Here is a 17,854-nt window from a genome sequence, read left to right as displayed (position 1 = left end):
GCGTCCCCTCTCCCGGCACCGCAGAAGCGCTGCACCGCGCCGCTGGCAGCCATGCGGGCCTCGGGGCACCCCGGGGACGGGGCGCAGCGGGGGGCTGGCGGAGGGCTGGGCCCCGAGCCCTACGACGGCTTCATGCGCTGCCACCTGCGCTACTACGGCTACTTCCGAGGTGAGCGCTGGGCGCGGGGCCGCAGCCCCTCGCCTCTCGCCGCGGCGGCTGCAGCCCTGCTGTCCCCAAGGCCAGGAGACGGGCGGGCCGAAGAGCCCCGCAGCCCAGGGGGGCCCCTGCGAGCAGCCCCCCACCACGGCTCCCGGCACGGCCAGCACCGGCCCCGGCTGCCTGCGGGGTCCCGAGCGGGAGCGGAGCTGTGAGTGAGACCCCCGCAGCCCCCCGGCACTGGGCTTGGTGCCGCCCCGGGAGCAGGGGCTCCCCTCAGCCTCGGGTGGGGGGTGCTTCTGGGGTGGCCCCACCCCGACCCTCCCAGCCTGGGCTCCCCGTGCTCAGCCGGAGCCCCCCAGACCCTCCCGGTCCCCTTGCAGCCCCCTGGGTGCCAGAGCCAGCCCCTGGCCGACGTACGCTGGGCCCCTCGGTGCGGCACCGAGGGTCCCCGGGGGAGCCACGGGCTCTCTTCGCCCTTCCCTTGGCGCGGGGCCCGCTGCCTGCTCCCTGCTGGCCCGTCGAGTGCGAGGTCATCAAGGAGACGAGCAAGCGCTCCCACCGTCCCCCCCTCTCCTCTGCGCCGGACCCCTGCCGCGGCCACAGCACCCTGCCACCCCCCAGAGTGGGTGCCCCCTGAACCGGAGCCCTTCTGCCAGCCCGCAGGCCACGAGTGGGCCCCGGCCGCCCCCAGTGAGGAGCGCGGCACCGTCGTCTACCACCTCAGCCCAGGTAGCGGCGAGCGGGCAGCACCCCCGGGTGCCCCCTTGCTCTGCCCTGGCCCCCACCGCCGTCCCTCGGGGCTTCCCCCGCAGCGCCTCAAGGCTCCTGCTTCACCCGCGCCCGGGCCGGGGGGGCCCCGGGCCCCCTCTCCTCGCCGGCGGGCCCCTTGGAGGGCCCCCAGGACACCACGCTGCTCTTCGAGTCCCGCTTCGAGAGCGGCAACCTCCAGAAAGCCGTCAAAGTGGAAGCGAGGGGCTGGTGGGCGAGGGGGTCGTGCTGGGGGGGCTGGGAGCCGGAGCGTGGCCCCTCCCGCCGCGCAGAGGCCCCTACGAGTACGTGCTGACGCTGCGGCCGGACCTGTACACCGCCAAGCACACCCAGTGGTTCTACTTCCGCATCCAAAACACCCGGCGAGACCCCCTCTACCGCTTCACCATCGCCAACCTGGCAAAGCCCAAGAGCCTCTACGGCGAGGGCACGCGCCCGCTGCTCTACTCCCAGCGCGACGCCCAGAGCCGCGGCATCGGCTGGCGCCGCGTCGGCGCCGACGTCCGCTGCTACCCGGGGCGGCGGGGAGGAGCCGCTCGCCTTCCGCCTCTCCTGGACGGCGCGCTTCCCCCAGGACGGCGACACTTGCTTCTTCGCCCACTCCTACCCCTACACCTACTCGGACCTGCAGCGCTACCAGCGGGCGCTGGCGGGCGACCCGGCACGCTCGCGGTACTGCGCGGTGCGGGCGCTGTGCCGCAGCCTGGCCGGCAACACCGTCTACCTGCTGACCATCACCAGCCCCGCCGGCGCGGCGGCCAAGCGGGCAGTGGTGGTGAGCGCCTGCGCGCACCCCGGCGAGAGCGGCGGCTCCTGGGCCATGCGCGGCTTCCTCGACTTCCTCAGCGCCCACGCCGACGCCCGGCTCCTGCGCCGGCTCTTCGTCTTCAAGGTGGTGCCCATGCTGAATCCTGACGGGGTGGTGGTGGGCAAGGTGCTCCCTGGTGGGCCGTGACCCCAACAGGGCCTACGGGATGGCGCTGCGCGGCGCCTTCCCCGGCGTGTGGCACCTGCGCGGCGTGGTCGAGAGGTGAGGCGCGGGCGTGGGGAGCCGGCGGGACGGTGCCGCGGTGATGCCGGCGGCCGGATCCTGATCCAGGTTGCTGGCGGAGCGGGAGGTGGTGCTGTACTGCGACTTCCATGGGCACAGCCGGAAGAACGATGTCTTCATGTACGGCTGCGATGGTGCCGGGGCGCGGCTGCGCCAGCGCGTCTTCCCCCTGATGCTGAGCAAAAACGCTCCCAGCAAGGCGGGAGGCGTCGGAGCCGGGGAGCGCTGTCCTCGCCGAGCTTCGCGGCGACACCGGCTGGCGTCCCGGCAGGGCCGGGGAGGGGGACGCAGCCCCGCTGACCCCCCTGGGGCTGGCCCCAGTTCTCCTTCCCCGGCTGCAAGTTCAAGGTGCAGAGGAGCAAAGCAGGGACGGGCAGGGTCGTCATGTGGCGCATGGGCATCTCCAACAGCTACACCATGGAGGTGGCCTTCGGCGGCTCCACGCTGGGTGAGGGGCTGCCACGGGCCGGGGGTGCCGGTGCTGGGGTTGGAAAGCCACCGCTGGCTCGTTTCGTTGTCCCCTGTCCCCTCCAGGCGGGAGGAGCTCGCACTTCACCGTGGAGGACCTCAAGTTGCTGGGCTGCCACCTCTGCGACACCCTGCTCGACTTCTGCGACCCCCACCCCGCCAAGGTGGGCCAGCAGCCGCGGCTCGAACCGCGGCAGCCAGGCTGGTGCCGGTGCCGCAGCGGTGACGCCGGCTCCATCCTGCAGTTCCAGCAGTGCCTGTCGGAGGTGGACGCGCTGCTGCGGCAGCGGCTGGGCCGGGAGCCGGGCTCCGGCGGCAGCTGGAGCGACGTCTCCCCCTCGGAGCTCGAGTCCAGGTAGGTCCCGGCCACGCCAGCCTGTGGACCCCCGGGGTGCTGGCGGGGGCTGCAGGCGGCCATCTCCCCCCCACAGCACCAGCGGCTCCAACAGCTCTGTGTCCGACGGGCCCCCGGCTCACCTCCGCGGCCTGGACCGGCCGGTGAGTCCCTGGGCCGGGAGCGGGAGGGACAGCGGGCCGGGGAGGTGCGGGGCGTCGCGGGGTGCAGCCACCCCGGCACCGCTTTGCCACCCGGCGCAGCCGGAGCCGTGGAGGCGGAAGCGGCTGTGGAGCCGGAGAGCGAGGAACGCACTGCGCCGCACAAACGCCGTCCGCCGGAGCTGTGCCAGCGTCCTGGTGAGCCCGGACCATGCTCCACCCGGGCCCAGAGGGGCCAGTCCTGCAGGGACGCATGTCCCCAGCGCTGGCCCAGCCTGGTGCCAGCACCCCTGGGCTCCGCGTGGGTCGAAGCCCTTTTCTGGGACCCCCCAGGCCAGGCTGGGAACCCGCCAGCAGCAGGCTCCCCGCGGCACCCCAAGGGGAGGCAGCATGGCGGGAGCGGTGCCGGCAGCCGGCCCTGGTGTGACCTCTCCCAGCACGGCTGGAGCGGGCGATGGCCGCGGGAGGGTCGCAGCTGGACGGCAGCACAAACGTGGTGTCGCACCGGCAGCCACCGCCAAGCACCCACCACCGCGGTGTCACCGGTGACTCCTCGCGGGGTGCAGCCCCCGGCACGGGGCTGTCCCGGCGGCGGGGAGGGCAGGCGGCAGCTGCCCGCGGGCGCAGGGCCCACTCCCGCCTCACCGCCCCCGGGAGGGCCTCGTGCCCCGCCGCCGCGCGCTGCTGCGCCTGCGCTCGGGATTAAAGCCGGCGCCGCGGCCACACCTCGCGTGGTGACGCCTGTCCGCATCACGCCGTCCCCGCGGGGCTCTGCCTCGTCCCCCGGCCCTCTGAGGCTGCCGGCACCCGGGCCCTGCCACCGTGACGCTGCCTCAGGCCCTGTCGCCATGATGTCACCTCAGGCCTCCCTGCCATGGTGTCACCTCAGGCCCTGTCAATGCCACCTCAGGGCTCCCTGCCATGGCGTCACCTCAGACTCTGTCAATGTCACCTCAGGTCCCAGTGATGTCACCTCAGGCCTCCCTGCCATGGTGTTGCTTCAGGCCCCGTCGCTGTGACATCACCTCAAGCCTCCCTGCTATGGCGTCACCTCAGGCCCCATCAATGTCACCTCAGGCCTCCCTGCCATGGCCTCACTTCAGGCCTCCCTGCCCATGGTGTCGCTTCAGGCCCCATCGCCATGATGTCACCTCAGGCCCTGTCAATGTCACCTCAGGAATCCCTGCCACGGCCTCACCTCAGGCCCCATCACCATGGCTTCACCTCAAGCCTCCACGCCATGGCCTCGCCCCAGGCCCTGTCAATGTCACCTCAGGCCCCCCCTGCCATGGTGTTGCTTCAGGCCCTGTCGCTGTGACATCACCTCAGGCCTCCCTGCCATGGCGTCACCTCAGGCCTCCCTGCCATGGCCTCGCCTCAGGCCCCGCCTCAGGCCCCGCCTCCGTGACGTCACCTCCGGAGCACCGCCCCCCCCCCCCCCCCCCCCCCCCCCCCCCCGCCATGCCGTCACCCGGGGCCCTCAGGCCGCGCCGAGCCCTCAGGCCCCGCGGTCGCCATGGCGACGCCTCAGGCCCGCGGGCCGCGCTGCCGCCCCCCCCCCGTTACCATGGCGACGCTTCAGGCCCGCGGGCCGCGCTGCCGCCCCCCCTGTTACCATAGCGACGCCTCGGGCCGGAAGCGCCGTGCGGACGCGCTGGAAGGGGCGGGAGGGCGGAAGCGGTGGTGTCCTCCTGGGCCGGGACGCCGGGGCGGCAGCATGGCGGACGTGGCTTCGCAGGTGCTACTGGGCTCGGGGCTGACTGTGCTCTCGCAGCCGCTCATGTACGTGAAGGTGCTGGCGCAGGTAAGGGCGGGGGGCACCGGGGGGCTGCGGGGCGGGGGGCGCCGGGCCCGGTACCGACTGCAGGCCGCCTGTCCCCGCCGCAGGTCGGGTACGAGCCGCTGCCGCCCACGCTGGGGAGGAACCTCTTCGGGCGCCAGGTCTACCAACTGCCCGGCCTCTTCGCCTACGGTGAGGCTGCCCCGGCGGCGGGGTGTCCCCCCCCCCCCCCCCCCCAGCCCCGCGGGGCCGTGGGGGGCGGCGGGGGGGGGGTTCGGGGGGGCCCGGCGTGGCGTGACCTGACGGGTCCCCCGCCGCCCCCCAGCCAAGCACATCATGAAGGTGGACGGGAGAGCGGGACTCTTCAAAGGCCTCGCCCCCCGCCTCTGCTCCAGCGCCATCGGCACCGTGGTGCACAACAAAGTGCTGCAGGTACCGGGCGGGGCGGGGGGGTCGGACCCCGACCCTGACACCCCCGCCCTGCCGCCGCACTCACCCTGCCCTTCCCTCCGCAGTGCTACCAGGAGGCCGAGCAGCCTGAGGTGGGTGCCAGGCCGCTGCCCCCGGTGAAGCCCCCGGCCCTGCTTCCTCCCCCTCCATCCTCTCTCTTGCCTCTATCCCTCCTTCTCCCTCCCTCCTTCCTTCCTTCTTCTCCATCGTCTCTCCCTCCATCCTCGCCTGCTTTTGTTCCCCTCCATCCCTCCTTTGTCCCCCTCTTTCCCTCCTTCGTCCCCTTCTCTCTCTCCATCCTTGCCTTCTTTCGTTCTCCTTCCTCCCTCCTTCGTCTCTCCTCTTCGTCCCTCCTTCGTCCTCTTCCATCCTCTCCCTCCGTCCCTCGTTCTTTTCCCTCCATCCCTCCTGACTCCCCCTCCTTCTTCTCCCTCTGTCCTCTCCCTCTATTCCTCCTTCCTCCATCCTCTCCCTCCATTCCTCCTTCCTCCCCTTCCATCCTCTCCCCATCCCTTCTTCCTCCACTTCCATCCTCTCCCTCCGTCCCTCCTGCCTCCTCCTGCTTCTTCTCCCTCTATCCTCTCTCTATTGCTCCTTCATCCATGCCTCCATCCTCCCCTTCCATCCTCTCCCTCCATTCCTCCTTCCTCCATCCTCTTCCTCCATCCTCTCCCTCCATTCCTCCTTCCTCCCCTTCCATCCTCTCCCCCCATTCCTTCCCTCCATCCTCTACCTTCATCTCTCCTTCCTCCCCTTCCATCCTCTTCCTCCATCCCTTCTTCCTCCTTCTTCCTCCTTCTCCATCCCTCCTTCCCCTGTGCCCCAGCGGCTGCGGGCAGGGGCAGCACGGCCTCGAGTGCTGCCCCCAGGGAGAATCGCGGGGCTCTGGGGGGGCTCAGGGGGGGTCTGGGGGGCTGCAGAGGCTGCGCTGGGGGGGCTGAAGCTTTTGAGGGGTGGGGGCGGTGGAGCGGGACCTCTGGGGGGGCTGTTCCCCGCCTGATGCCCCCTTTGCTCTGCAGCCCGCAGCCAGCAAGAAGGAGCCCGTGTCCTCGCTGGCGCAGGTCCTCAAGGAGGTGAGGAGGAGGAGGAGGAGGGTGCTGGGTGTGAGGGGGGCTTGGGACGATGCTGGCACCGCTGGGCTCTGCCCGCCGCGCCCCCCCCACCCCAACAGCCGCTTTCTCCCCAGACCTCCCGAGAGATGGTCGCCCGCTCCGCTGCCACGCTCATCACCCACCCCTTTCACGGTAGGAGCCCCCCCCCCCAGCGCCGGGTGACGCCTGCCCGTCGCTCCCGCGTCACCCGCGGCGTCCCCTGACCCCCCCTCTGCCCGCAGTGATCACCCTGCGCTGCATGGTGCAGTTCATCGGCCGCGAGATCAAGTACAGGTACGGGGCGGGGGGCTGCGGGTGCTGGGGGGGGGGGGCTGCCCGCCCGCGGGACCCCCTCTGACCGTGCCACCCTCCTCTTCCTCCCCGGCCCAGCGGGATGCTAAGCGCCTTCTCCACGATTTACCGAGAAGAAGGCATCCTGGGCTTCTTTGCGTGAGTGCTGCTGGGGAGGGGGCAGCGGGGGGGCCCTCCCGTCCCCAAACCCGGGGGTTGCTCCCCGTTCTGCCCTCCCCAGGGTGGGGGGGGGCTTCTCGGGCAACCCCCTGCCCTGTAGCCACCGGCGCTGGGTCGCACGGGTGGGCGTTGGGGGGAGCAGAGGGGTGTGACGCCCTCCCCGGGAGCACCGGCCTGGTGCCCCGGGGGGGCTGGGGGGGGGGGGGTTTGGGGTCCCTCCAGCAGCTCCTTCCCTTCCAGCGGCCTCATCCCCCGGCTCCTCGGGGACGTCCTGTCGCTGTGGCTCTGCAACATGCTGGCCTACCTCATCAACACATACGCGCTGGAGAACGGGGTACGGGCTCCGCGCCCTGCTCGGGGGGGGCTCAGGGGGGCCCGGGGGGGGCAGGGTCGCATTTTGGGGGGGGCTGAAGGTGCCTCTTGTCCTCCCGCAGGTCTCCACCATGGTCGAGATGAAGAGCTACTCGCAGGCCGTCACCGGCGTGAGTACAGCCAGCGCGTGTGTGTACGCCCGTGTGGACCCCGGGGGAGGGGGCTCCTTCCCGGGGGGTCGCTGGGGGGGGCTTTTGGGGCTCGCTCTCCCCCCGAGGAGGGGAGCCCGGGGGGGGGGATCGCTGCGGGGCCCGCCGGCTGCTCAGCCCCGCTCTGCCTCGCAGTTCTTCGCCAGCATGCTGACCTACCCCTTCGTGCTGGTCTCCAACCTGATGGCCGTTAACAACTGTGGGTGAGTCCTTCCTCCTCCTCCTCATCCTCCTCCTCCTCCGGCTGGGCAGGGTGGGCGCGGGTGACAGCCGTGTCCCCCCGCCATGCCGGATCGGCTCCCGCATCCGCCTTGCCGAAGCTCCCGGCTGGCCAGGTCTCCCCCTTCGCTGTGGGGTTGATCCCTCGGTGGGGGGACACACGCCGGGGGTGGGAGCGCGGCCTCGAAGGGGCCGTTTTCGGGGTTCAGCCCAGCACGGAGCTGCGGGGGGGACGGGTCCTGCCCCGCCGGCTCGGCCCTGGGGGGGGAATAATTCCCCGTGGGGCTCGGCTGCTTTCCACAGGCTGGCCGGGGGCCTGCTCCCCTACGCGCCCACCTACTCGTCCTGGCTGGACTGCTGGAGCCAGCTGCACAGGGAGGTAAGTGCCGGAGCCGGGATGCGGAGAGGGGCCGGGGGGTCTGGGGGGTCTGGGGGGCCACACCGGGGCACGGGGCACCCCCAACTCACGCGGTGGTGGTCTTCTTCCCCCCGTCCAGGGCAACATGAACCGAGGGAACAGCCTCTTCTTCCGCAAGGTGCCCACAGGGAAGCGCTACATCTGGGACGAGAGGAGGTTTCGCTGAAGCCGGAGCCGAGCGTGGCATCGTGACGGTGACACCGGGCTGCGGAGGCGAAGGATGATGAGAGCTGGTGCTTTCTATAAATTTTTTTTTTTTTTTTAAAAATCATGTAATGTTGAGAGACGAAGGCGGGTGTGTGAGCATGTCTGTCCTGGGGCCTCCCGTGAGGGGCTGCCCGCTCCCCGGCGTTCCCACCCGGATCCAAGCACCGGAGCGCTGGCCCTGCGCTTCCCTCGCCGTTTCCCGACCCCTTCCCAGCCCGGCACCGGCGCCCGCCTCTCCCCTTCCGCCCGAGCCCCGGTGTTGCCCGGTAAATCCGCCGGCAGAAAGCCCTCCGCCCCGTCCCATGGCGGGGCCTTTTCCGGACGGGTGAAACTCCCGGGCGAGGGGACGGCGCCCGGAACCATCGCCCCGTGACAAAGAACCACGTGTTTTAAAGAGCGGCTGTGCCGGCGTGCCTCAGTTTCCCCTCCCTCCTGGGGCCGATCCAGAGAGGGTTGTGTGGCTGGAGTAGGGCTGGCACACGTTGCACACCCGGAGAGAGGGTTGCACACTGAGTAGGGGCTGTTGCACACCGAGTAGGGGTCGTTGCATACCTGGTGCAAGGGTTGCACACTGAGTAGGGGCCGTTGCACACCCAGTAAGAGGGTTACACACTGAGTAGGGGCTGTTGCACGCCCCGTGAGAGGGTTGCACACTGAGTAGGGGCTGTTGCACACCCATCAGAGCCATTGCACGCCCAGTGAGAGGGTTGTGCACCGAGTAGGGTCCGTTGTATGCCCGGCGAGGGTTGCACACCGAGCAGGGCCGTTGCACACCTGGTGAGACGTTTTCACACCCAGTAAGAGGGTTGCACACCGAGTAGGGGCTGTTGCACACTGAGTAGGGGCTGTTGTACGCCCAGTGAGAGGGTTGCACACCGAGTAGGGGCCGTTGCACACCAAATAGGAGCTGTTACACACCGAGTAGGGGCCGTTGCACACCAAATAGGAGCTGTTACACACCGAGTAGGGGCCGTTGCACACCCATCAGGGCTGTTGCACACGCAGTATTAGCGTCGCACACCCGGTGAGAGGGTTGCACACCGGGCAGGGCCGTCGCGGGCCCGTCGGGGCCGTCGCACCGCGCTGGCCAGGGGGCGGTCCCGGGGAGGCGGTGCCGGTGCCGGTCCCTCCCCGTCCCGGCGCCATGGCGGAGGCGGGCGGGCCCGGGGGGCCGGTGCCGGGCGGCGGGAGCGAGCAGCGGTGCCGGGCGCGGCTGGCGGCGGCGGGGCGCGGCGGGGCGGCGGCGGCGGCCGTGCTGGTGCCGCTCTGCTCGGTGCGGGGCCGCCCCGCGCTGCTCTTCACGCTCCGCTCCCGCCGCCTGGGCGGGCCCCACAGCGGCGACGTCAGGTACCGGGGGGGGGGAGGGGAGGGGACACCGAGGGGTTGGGGACACCGGAGCGGGCCGTTCACCGGCGGCTCTTGCAGCTTCCCCGGGGGGCGGCGGGACCCGGCGGACGGCGACGCGGTGGCCACGGCGCTGCGGGAGACGCGGGAGGAGCTGGGGCTGGAGCCGGGCGCCGAGAGCGTCTGGGGGCAGCTGCGGGCGCTGCCTGACCGGGTACCGGGCACCGGGGGGACACCCCAAGGACACGGGGGACGGGGGGGCTGGGGACGCCGGCTGCAGCCCGGGGGGTGTTGGGTGACAGGCGACGGGTGTTGGGTGACAGGCGACGGGTGGGGGGGTGTCTGGGGGCGAAGGGGTGTCACCTCCCATCCCTCGCTGACCCCCCCCCCCCGTCCTTTACTGACCCCCCCGTCCCTCACTGACCCCCCCTGTCCCTCGCTGATACCCTCTGTCCCTTACTGACCCCCCCCCCCGTCCTTTACTGTCCCCCCCCGTCCCTTGCTGACCCCCCCATCCCTCGCTGGCCCCCCACCCCAGCAGGGACAGATGGTGGCTCCCATCGTGGCCAACCTGGGCCCGCTGGAGGCCTTGACGCTGCGCCCCAACCCCGATGAGGTGGGTGACCCCGCGCCGGCCCCCACACCCCATTTTCCCCAGTGCCCCGGTGTCACCACCCCCGGTGTCACCGGCCCTGCCACCCGTGCCGGCAGGTGGAGGAGGTCTTCACCCTGCCCCTCGACCACCTCCTGCGGGAGGAGAACCAGGGCTACACGCACTTCCGCGCCGCCGGCCGCTACGCCTACACCCTGCCCGTCTTCCTCAACGGGCCGCACCGGGTCTGGGGGCTGACAGCCATCATCACCGAGCTGACCCTGGAGCTGCTGGCGCCCGGCCGCTACCGCAGGAAGACCACCCGCGTGCTCGCCCGCAGCCCCCCGACCCGGCCCATCGAGGGGAGCTCGGCCTGAGGCACCCCCGGGGGCTGGGTTTGGGGTTGGGGGGGGACAGAGCTCTCCCCGGCCGGTTGTGGGGGTCCTCTTGCCCGCTGGGCTCGCTGGCAGGAGGGGGCTGCGGCAGGGAAGCCACCCTGAAGCCCACCGCTGCCGTCGCACGCTGAGTCAGTAAAAAGCCATCTTTGGAACCAGTCACGGCCCTCAGTGCCAGCACCGTGGGGCGGGGGGAACCGCAGCCACCCCCAAAACACAGCCTCTGCCCCCTGCCACCCCCGGAGAGGGGCTGCGGAGCCTCGCGGAGACAGGAGCTCCAGGCTGGGGGTACGCAGACCCCCCCTGAGCCAGCCCCCGATCCCTGGGAGCCCCAGAGCCCCCTGCAGTCCCTTCCCACCACTTTACACCCGCGGTCTTCTCCTGCCGCCCTCGAGCAGAGCGCGGAGCCCGTGAGCGCGGCAGCGTTTATTGAGACCCCCGGCTGCTGCGAGAATCCCCTCGCCACCACGATTCGCCCACCCCCCCTCCCCGGCTCCTTACGCCGATGCTCGGGCTTTGGCCTCCCCGTAGCGCCGCATCCTCTCCTCCAGCTCCGGGCGGAAGTGGCGGATGAGACCCTGCGCAAACAGGATGCAGTTAACGGGGTGGGGGGCGAGGCCGCCGGCCCCCCCAGACCCTGCTCCCAGCCCCAAACCCCCCCCCTACCTGCACGGGCCAGGCGGCACCGTCGCCCAGGGCGCAGATGGTGTGGCCCTCGATCTGCTTGCTGATCTCCCACAGCGCGTCGATCTCGGCCGCCTGCGCGTCGCCCCGCACGAACCGCGCCATGACCTTGTTCATCCAGTCGACGCCTGCGGGGAGGCGGGGGGAGGCCGTGAGGGGCTGCGGTGTGACCCCCCCGCACCCACCCCGGCCCCCCCGCTCACCTTCCCGGCACGGCGTGCACTGCCCGCAGCTCTCGTGCTTGTAAAACTCGATGAGGCGAGCGATGGCTTTAATGATGTCGGTCTGGGGGGAGGGAGAGGATGGAGGGGAGGGTGAGGGTCCCATGGCAGCACGGGGTGGGTGTCAGGGAGGAGGCTCCTCCCTTACCGATTTGTCCATGACGATGACTGCGGCCGTGCCGAGCCCGCTCTGCGCCTGCACCAGGGCATCGAAGTCCATCAGCACGGTCTCGCACACCGACTTGGGGAGCAGCGGCGTGGAGGAGCCCCCGGGGATGATGGCCAGCAGGTTGTCCCAGCCCCCACGGACCCCCCCTGCCAGAGACGGGGTGACCGGATGGGCTGAGCTGGGCCCAGCACCGGCCCGGTGCGGCGCGGCAGCCGGTGCTACTTACCGGCGTGCTTCTCGATGAGCTCCTTCAGCGGCACCGACATCTCCTCCTCCACGGTGCAGGGGTGGTTGACGTGACCGGAGATGTTGAAGAGTTTCGTCCCCGAGTTGCGCTCCCGCCCGAAGCCGGCAAACCAGGCGCCGCCGCGCCGGCAGATGGTGGGGGCCACAGCCACCGTCTCCACGTTGGCCACCGTGGTGGGGCAGCCGAAGACGCCTGGAAGCGGCGGGAGATCTCAACAGCTGCCTCGTCCCCTGCCGCAGGACAGCGGCTTGGGGACAACTGGTTTTGCCTGGTGGCCGCCATTTTGTCCCACTCTCGCAGGGCGGGGTCTTACCCACGTCGGCGGGGAAGGGGGGCTTCAGGCGCGGCTTGCCCTGCTTGCCCTCGATGGACTCGATGAGCGCCGTCTCCTCCCCGCAGATGTAGGCTCCGGCGCCCCTCACCACGAAGACGTCGAAGGCGTAGCCGGAGCCGCAGGCGTCGCGGCCCAGCAGCCCGGCCTCGTAGGCCTCCCGGATGGCCACCTGCATGGGGAAGGGCCGGTGGGCCGGGGGGCTCATCCCCCTCCGCTCCCCTCCCCGCCGGCGGGGTGCCCCCCGGCCGCTCACCTGCAGGTTGGAGGCCTCGTTGTAGAACTCGCCGCGGATGTAGATGTAGGCGGCGCGGGCGGCCATGGCGCGGCCCGCCACCAGGCAGCCCTCCACCAGCTTGTGGGGGTCGTGGCGCATGATCTCCCGGTCCTTGCAGGTGCCCGGCTCCCCCTCGTCCGCGTTCACCACCAGGTACTTGGGCCTGGCGGGACGGGCGATGTCAGCGCCGGGCTCCCAGCGTGAGGGGGCCGCGGCGCCGGTGCCGGTCTCACCTCCCGTCCGGGGGTTTGTTCATGAAGCTCCACTTGAGGCCGGTGGGGAAACCGGCGCCGCCGCGGCCCCGCAGCCCCGAGGCCTTGATCTCGCCGAGGATCCAGTCCACCCCCTTCAGCAGGATCTCCTTCGTCTTGTACCAGTCGCCGCGGCGCAGGGCGCCCTGCAGCCTGCAGGAGGGCCGCGGCCGGTGGCACCGGGACCGGCGGCACTGGGACCAGCGGCACCGGGACCGGCAGCACCGGGACACCCCCCTCCCCATCCCCGCCGCCCCCGGGACCCACCTCCAGTCATGCCGCCCGTAGAGGTTGGTGAAGATCCGGTCCTCGTCCCGCAGCGACCCGAACTGCGTCTTCTTGGGCGCGGTCTGCGGGGAGACAAGGGCTGAGCGGTGGTACCGGCGGGACCGGGACCGGGACCGGGCCCGGGCCCGGGATCGGGACCAGGACCGGGCCGCCCCACCGCTCCCTTCCCCCCTCCCGCCCCGCTCACCGAGAAGGACGCGGCGGGCGCTCGCCGCAGCGCCAGCAGCTGCCGAGCGGCCATGGCGGGGCGGGCACCGGCACCGGGACCGGGACCGCCGTCACCTTCAGGCGCCCCCGCGGCGGTGACGTCAGCGTCGAGCGCGGCGCGGCGGTGACGACGCCGGCGAACGGGGGGGAGGCGTGGCCTCAGGGTGCCGGGGGGTGTGGCCACAGGGCGGCGGGGGGCGTGGCCACAGGGCGGCGGGGGGCGTGGCCGCTCGCCGCGGGCGGGGCCAAGCTGGCTCCGCGCCCGCGCTGCCGCGTGCCCCGTGCCCGGGCGCGGCTCGGGTTTCGGCGGCTGAAACCGGAGGCCCCCGGCCCTTCCCCCCCACCCCCCCCGGCGCCCCCCGCTCCGACCCCCCGGGGGGGGGGGGGGGGGGGCTGCAACGCGTCGCTCCCCCCCGGCCCCTCGGCGGGTCCTGCTCTGTCCCGGCTGCTCCCCGGTTTGCGGCCGCGTTCCCTGCACCCCCCCCCCCCCCCGCCGGCCGCGGCCTCGTCCCGGCGAGGGAGCGGGGAGCGGGGCGAGCGCCGGGCCCGGGGGATCCGGTTTCCCACCCGGCTGGCCCCGGGGGGGGGGAGAGGGAGCGGGAACGGCGGCTCCCCGGGGCGGCAGGCGGGATGTTCCTCCTCCTCCGCGGGCCGCAGCGGCGGGGGCACCGGCAGCCCTGCACCCCCTGCCCGCCCGGGCACCTCCCGCTGCCGCCGCCCGGCCCCGCGGCTCGGCGGGAAGGGGGGGCCCGGGGCTACCGGAGCCCCGGGGAGCCGGGGGCGGCCCGGCCAAGGCGGCGTGTCTCCCCCGGAGCGGTGTCGGGCCACCGAGGAGCCGGGGCCCCCACCGCCCCCCGCTTTCGGGCAGGTAACAGGCGCCGGGGGGGGGGGGGGTGGGAAGGAGAGGGCCGGGGGGGGCCCGGCGTGCCCCCGCCGCGGGGGGGCCGGGGAACAGCTGGGTGGCTCCCCACATCTGGAGCAGGGCGGCCGAGCGGGGAATAATCCGGGGGATTATGCGTGTGCGTGGTGCCCCCCTTCCCCCCCCCCCCCCCGCCTGCCCTGCATATCCCCAGATATTCCATAAAAACCGCAAATCCCCACGCAGCCCCGGCCGCCGGCGCAGCCCCCCCGGGGCCAGGCATGCCCCACGCCGCGGGCGCAGCCCCCCGCCATGGGCAACTGCACCAAGACCCCTGAGCGGAGGCTCCCCAAGGTAAGGCCGGCGCGGCGGGCAGCAGGAGGGCGAGGTGGGGTTGGGGGGGGGGCAGCCCCAGCTCGGCCCCCCCGCTGACGCCCGCTTTGCCGTCAGGACGGGAAGCCGCGCTGCGGCCCCCCGGTCCCCGGGGAGGCCGAGGAGGAGGCGGCGGCGGCGCAGTCCCCCCCGCTGCAGAGCTACTCGGTGCTGCAGGGGCTGGTGGGGCCGGCCTGCATCTTCCTGCGGCAGAGCATCGCCATCACCCAGCTGGTAGGCGCCCGCCCCCCGGGCATGGCCAGAGAGGGGCTTCAGGTCCCCGGGGGGGGGATCCGTGGGAGGGGGACCCCTCCTTTGGCTCTTCCCGCTTTCTCTTTCCCAGGACCGAGAGCTGCGGCCCGAGGAGATCGAAGGTGAGGAGGCGTGGGGGGGGGGGGGGTCTTCACCCTGGCAGGGTGATGGGTGAGTGGGAGCCGGCGGCGCTGCCGGTGATGACACCGTCGGTGACGCGGCGCCGTCCCCAGAGCTGAAGCACGCCTTCCGGGAGTTCGACAAGGACCACGACGGCTACATCAGCTACAAGGACCTGGGCGAGTGCATGCGGACCATGGGCTACATGCCCACCGAGATGGAGCTCATCGAGCTGTCCCAGCAGATCAGTAGGTGCTGGGGTGGGGGGGTCCCTCCGCCCCGCCAGCGATCCCGGGCCCCCCCACCTTGGTGACATCCCCCCCCTTTGGCCGCAGCCGGGGGCAAGGTGGATTTTGACGATTTCGTGGAGCTGATGGGCCCCAAGATGCTGGCGGAGACGGCGGACATGATCGGGATCAAGGAGCTGCGCGACGCCTTCCGCGAGGTGAGGGGACGGGGAGGGACACACACAGCCTGGGCGCGGGCAGGCTGCTGGCACACCCGGGGCCGCCGTCACCGACCGGCGCTTGCCGTGCAGTTCGACACCAACGGGGACGGGCAGATCAGCATGGCGGAGCTGCGGGAGGCCATGCGCAAGCTGCTGGGGCAGCAGCTCAACTACCGGGAGGTGGACGAGATCCTCAAGGACGTGGATCTCAACGGGGACGGCCTGGTGGACTTCGAAGGTAGGGGCTGGCGAGGGGGGGCCGCGAACGTTCCCCTGGGGACATTCGTTATCTTCTGGACGTGTTTCTCCCGCCGGCAGAGTTCGTGCGGATGATGTCGCGCTGAGGACGGCGCGTGCCAACACGGGACCCGAGCCCCTGCCGTGCCTTACGAAGAGGAGGGGGCCGCGGAGGAGAGACGCCCGGCTCCGGCCGGGGCCGTGCCGGCGCAACGCGGCACCCAAGCCCCTCGCTTCTTCCGCGCCGGAGGTGCTCAGACTGCCCGGCCGCCGAGGCCTGAGCGCGGCGGGGGGCTCCGGGGCCGACGCCGGGCCCCTTTTTGGCACACACTCGGTCGGGCATCGGCCGCTCTCGCCCCGATCTCTGCTCTCCCGCTTCCCCGCCTGCCGTTCCCCAAACCTCGAGCGTGACGCTCCCCGGCCCTCCAGCCGAAGGCCCCAGGCTGAGCCCCACGCCGCGGTTTGGGGCTGACCGGCCGGCGGGACCCCCGGCCCGGGCCCTGCTGAGGGAAAAGAGCTGGGAGCGGAGCGTTCGCACGGGCGCAGCGGCCACGTTTTGGGGTAATTTCTGCACCTCCGAGCTAAGGAAACTCTCTGCTTCCGAGCCCCGCTCCCCGCCTTGGGGGGAGGCCGAGTAAATCCTCTCAGTCTTGGCCCTTTTGGAATGAAAATCTCTCTCTGGGGACTTTAATTTGTCATTATGTTCCGTTTAAGGAGAATTTGCGCGCAACCGGCCCCTCAGTGGTTGGTTGGCCCGGTCACCCCCCCCCCCCGCCGGTGATCTACCCCCCTCCCCCCGGTGGCCCCGCCGGTGCAGCAACCGCGGTGAGCACCGCACCGGGGAGCCCCCGAGCCCCCGCCGGCCCCGGTCCCCCCTCACCTGGCGGGCCCGGGGACCGGGGGGCGCGGGGTTCCCACCCGGAGCCACGGTTCTCCTCAGCGGGGCGGCCGCAGCCCGCCCGCTCCATTCCCGCCGCGGCCCTGAGGGGATGAGGCGGCGCCCTTCGATCTGGGGGATGGGGCGGGGCCGGCGAGAAAGAGGCGGGGGCCGGCGGGAAGGGGGCGGAGCCGGAGGGAAGGGGGCGGAGCCGGCTGGAAAGCGGAGGGGGCCGGCGAGAAGGGGGCGGGGCCCGTCGATAAGGGGGCGGAGCCGACGGAAAAGGGGCGGGGCCAACGCCGCGTGTCTCCGCGGTGACCGGAGCCCCGGGGGGGGGTGGTTGGGGGAGGCGCTCGGCGTCGCGGTGACGTCGTCGCGGCGTCGCGCGTAGGCGTCATCAGAGCGAGCGGCGGTGCCGGCTCTTGGGAGGAGGAGGCGGGGGGGGAAGGCCGGGTCGGGTCAGGCCAGGCCGCGGCGGGCCCTGCGCAGCGGTTACCGGGCCGAGCGAACACCGGGACAGGAGCGCGGGGTGGGTGGGGGCCGCCGCCGCCTCACCGCCCCCCCGCGCCGCGCTCCCAGCGCCCCGGCAGCGGCGGGCGGCCGTCGGGGATGTCCTACAAGCCCATCGCTCCCGCCCCCGCTACCCCCGGAGCCGCCAGCGCCAGCCCCGCCCCGCCGGGGCCGGGGGCACCGCCCGCCGGTGAGCGCTCCCCCCGCTGACGGGGGTCCAGGTGGGGGGTCGGGGTAGGGGGGCGCAGCCGGTAACCCTCCCGTTCCCCTCAGCCACGAGCGTCCCGTCGCCCTCCGGCTCCGTCCCCGGCGCCGCCGCCCCGTTCCGGCCCCTCTTCAATGACTTCGGGCCGCCGTCCATGGGCTACGTGCAGGTGAGGCGGGGGGCTGAAGGGGGGGGGGGTGTCAGCGGGGGCAGCCCTCACCCTCCCCCCGGTGTGTCGTTCCCCCCCCCCCCCCGCAGGCGATGAAGCCCCCCGGGGCCCCGGGCTCGCAGAGCACCTACACCGACCTGCTCTCGGTCATCGAGGAGATGGGCAAGGAGATCCGGCCCACCTATGCCGGCAGCAAGAGCGCGATGGAGCGGCTGAAGCGGGGTACGGGGCGGTCCCCGGTCCTGCTTACCCCGGCGGGGGTCTCGGAGCCGGGGAGGGGGGGGGGCTGACGTGGGGTTGTCGCTTTGCTTCTCCCCGCAGGCATCATCCACGCCCGGGCGCTGGTCAGGGAGTGCCTGGCCGAGACAGAGCGCAACGCCCGCACGTAACGGCTGCTGTCACCGGGGACACCCCCCCGCCCCCCTCCCCGGGGACCCCCCGGTGGCTCTGCCCCGCTGGGGGAGGGGAGGAGGGGGGGGTGCCGCGCTGGCACCCCGCTTTCTTTATAAATGCCTGTTTTTATAAATAAAAGGACCGTGGTTGGGACTCTGCCTCGGGACGCGGGTCCGGGGGGGGGTGGGGTGGCGGGGGCACCGGGCTGGAAGGGTTGGGGGGGTGTCCCGGCGCTGCGGGAATGAGCAAAACCCTGTTTTAACCCTTAAAAAAAAGGGGTATTTTTAATAAACCCCCCCCCCCAATT

At 72.4% G+C, this 17,854-nt stretch overlaps 6 protein-coding genes across 8 annotated transcripts; 5 read left to right on the top strand and 1 right to left on the bottom strand.

Moving 5' to 3' along the window:
* Positions 1-40: 40 nt before the first annotated feature.
* AGBL2 (AGBL carboxypeptidase 2) lies at positions 41-3,546 on the top strand. Its single transcript, XM_075427364.1, is given in 13 exon segments — positions 41-277; positions 280-720; positions 782-889; positions 973-1,138; positions 1,201-1,441; positions 1,443-1,858; positions 1,860-1,958; positions 2,028-2,178; positions 2,301-2,427; positions 2,514-2,611; positions 2,693-2,802; positions 2,879-2,945; positions 3,045-3,546. Coding segments are annotated over 13 exon segments (2,697 nt in total). The 5' UTR covers positions 41-51; the 3' UTR covers positions 3,492-3,546.
* Positions 3,547-4,524: 978 nt separating this feature from the next.
* On the top strand, positions 4,525-8,182 carry MTCH2 (mitochondrial carrier 2). The gene is made up of 13 exons (XM_075425849.1): positions 4,525-4,746; positions 4,830-4,914; positions 5,048-5,154; positions 5,238-5,264; positions 6,192-6,245; positions 6,359-6,416; positions 6,506-6,557; positions 6,654-6,713; positions 6,975-7,068; positions 7,169-7,216; positions 7,391-7,458; positions 7,778-7,853; positions 7,972-8,182. Exons 1-13 carry the CDS (start codon positions 4,660-4,662, stop codon positions 8,056-8,058), a joined length of 903 nt encoding a protein of 300 aa, XP_075281964.1. The 5' UTR covers positions 4,525-4,659; the 3' UTR covers positions 8,059-8,182.
* Positions 8,183-9,226: 1,044 nt separating this feature from the next.
* Positions 9,227-10,589, top strand: NUDT8 (nudix hydrolase 8). 2 transcript variants are annotated; one of them, XM_075426417.1, is made up of 4 exons: positions 9,227-9,446; positions 9,525-9,657; positions 9,982-10,059; positions 10,155-10,589. In XM_075426417.1, the coding sequence occupies exons 1-4, from the start codon at positions 9,244-9,246 to the stop codon at positions 10,410-10,412; spliced, it is 672 nt and encodes a 223-aa protein (XP_075282532.1). In that variant the 5' UTR covers positions 9,227-9,243; the 3' UTR covers positions 10,413-10,589. The 2 variants fall into 2 exon arrangements, with proteins under 2 accessions (XP_075282532.1, XP_075282531.1); XM_075426416.1 differs by having other exon boundaries at positions 9,227-9,657.
* A 277-nt stretch (positions 10,590-10,866) lies between these two features.
* Positions 10,867-13,232, bottom strand: NDUFV1 (NADH:ubiquinone oxidoreductase core subunit V1). Of its 2 annotated transcripts, XM_075426415.1 has the most exons (10): positions 13,086-13,230; positions 12,878-12,960; positions 12,593-12,763; positions 12,339-12,522; positions 12,065-12,254; positions 11,731-11,943; positions 11,484-11,650; positions 11,318-11,399; positions 11,097-11,242; positions 10,870-11,008 (listed from the first exon to the last, which is right to left on the bottom strand). In XM_075426415.1, the coding sequence occupies exons 1-10, from the start codon at positions 13,137-13,139 to the stop codon at positions 10,928-10,930; spliced, it is 1,371 nt and encodes a 456-aa protein (XP_075282530.1). In that variant the 5' UTR covers positions 13,140-13,230; the 3' UTR covers positions 10,870-10,927. The 2 variants fall into 2 exon arrangements, with proteins under 2 accessions (XP_075282528.1, XP_075282530.1); XM_075426413.1 differs by having other exon boundaries at positions 10,867-11,008; positions 11,097-11,399; positions 13,086-13,232.
* A 136-nt stretch (positions 13,233-13,368) lies between these two features.
* On the top strand, positions 13,369-16,072 carry CABP2 (calcium binding protein 2). The gene is made up of 8 exons (XM_075425208.1): positions 13,369-13,973; positions 14,211-14,318; positions 14,415-14,570; positions 14,680-14,710; positions 14,822-14,956; positions 15,044-15,153; positions 15,247-15,394; positions 15,475-16,072. Exons 2-8 carry the CDS (start codon positions 14,277-14,279, stop codon positions 15,498-15,500), a joined length of 648 nt encoding a protein of 215 aa, XP_075281323.1. The 5' UTR covers positions 13,369-13,973; positions 14,211-14,276; the 3' UTR covers positions 15,501-16,072.
* A 624-nt stretch (positions 16,073-16,696) lies between these two features.
* CDK2AP2 (cyclin dependent kinase 2 associated protein 2) lies at positions 16,697-17,700 on the top strand. Its single transcript, XM_075426160.1, has 4 exons — positions 16,697-16,970; positions 17,054-17,154; positions 17,244-17,376; positions 17,476-17,700. Exons 1-4 carry the CDS (start codon positions 16,880-16,882, stop codon positions 17,541-17,543), a joined length of 393 nt encoding a protein of 130 aa, XP_075282275.1. The 5' UTR covers positions 16,697-16,879; the 3' UTR covers positions 17,544-17,700.
* Positions 17,701-17,854: the final 154 nt, after the last annotated feature.

This window comes from Opisthocomus hoazin, chromosome 7, assembly GCF_030867145.1.
Source record: "Opisthocomus hoazin isolate bOpiHoa1 chromosome 7, bOpiHoa1.hap1, whole genome shotgun sequence".
Classification (NCBI taxonomy): Eukaryota; Metazoa; Chordata; class Aves; order Opisthocomiformes; family Opisthocomidae; genus Opisthocomus; species Opisthocomus hoazin.
The sequence above is the reverse complement of the archived record's forward strand: the minus strand, read 5'-3'. Positions and strand labels throughout refer to the sequence as shown.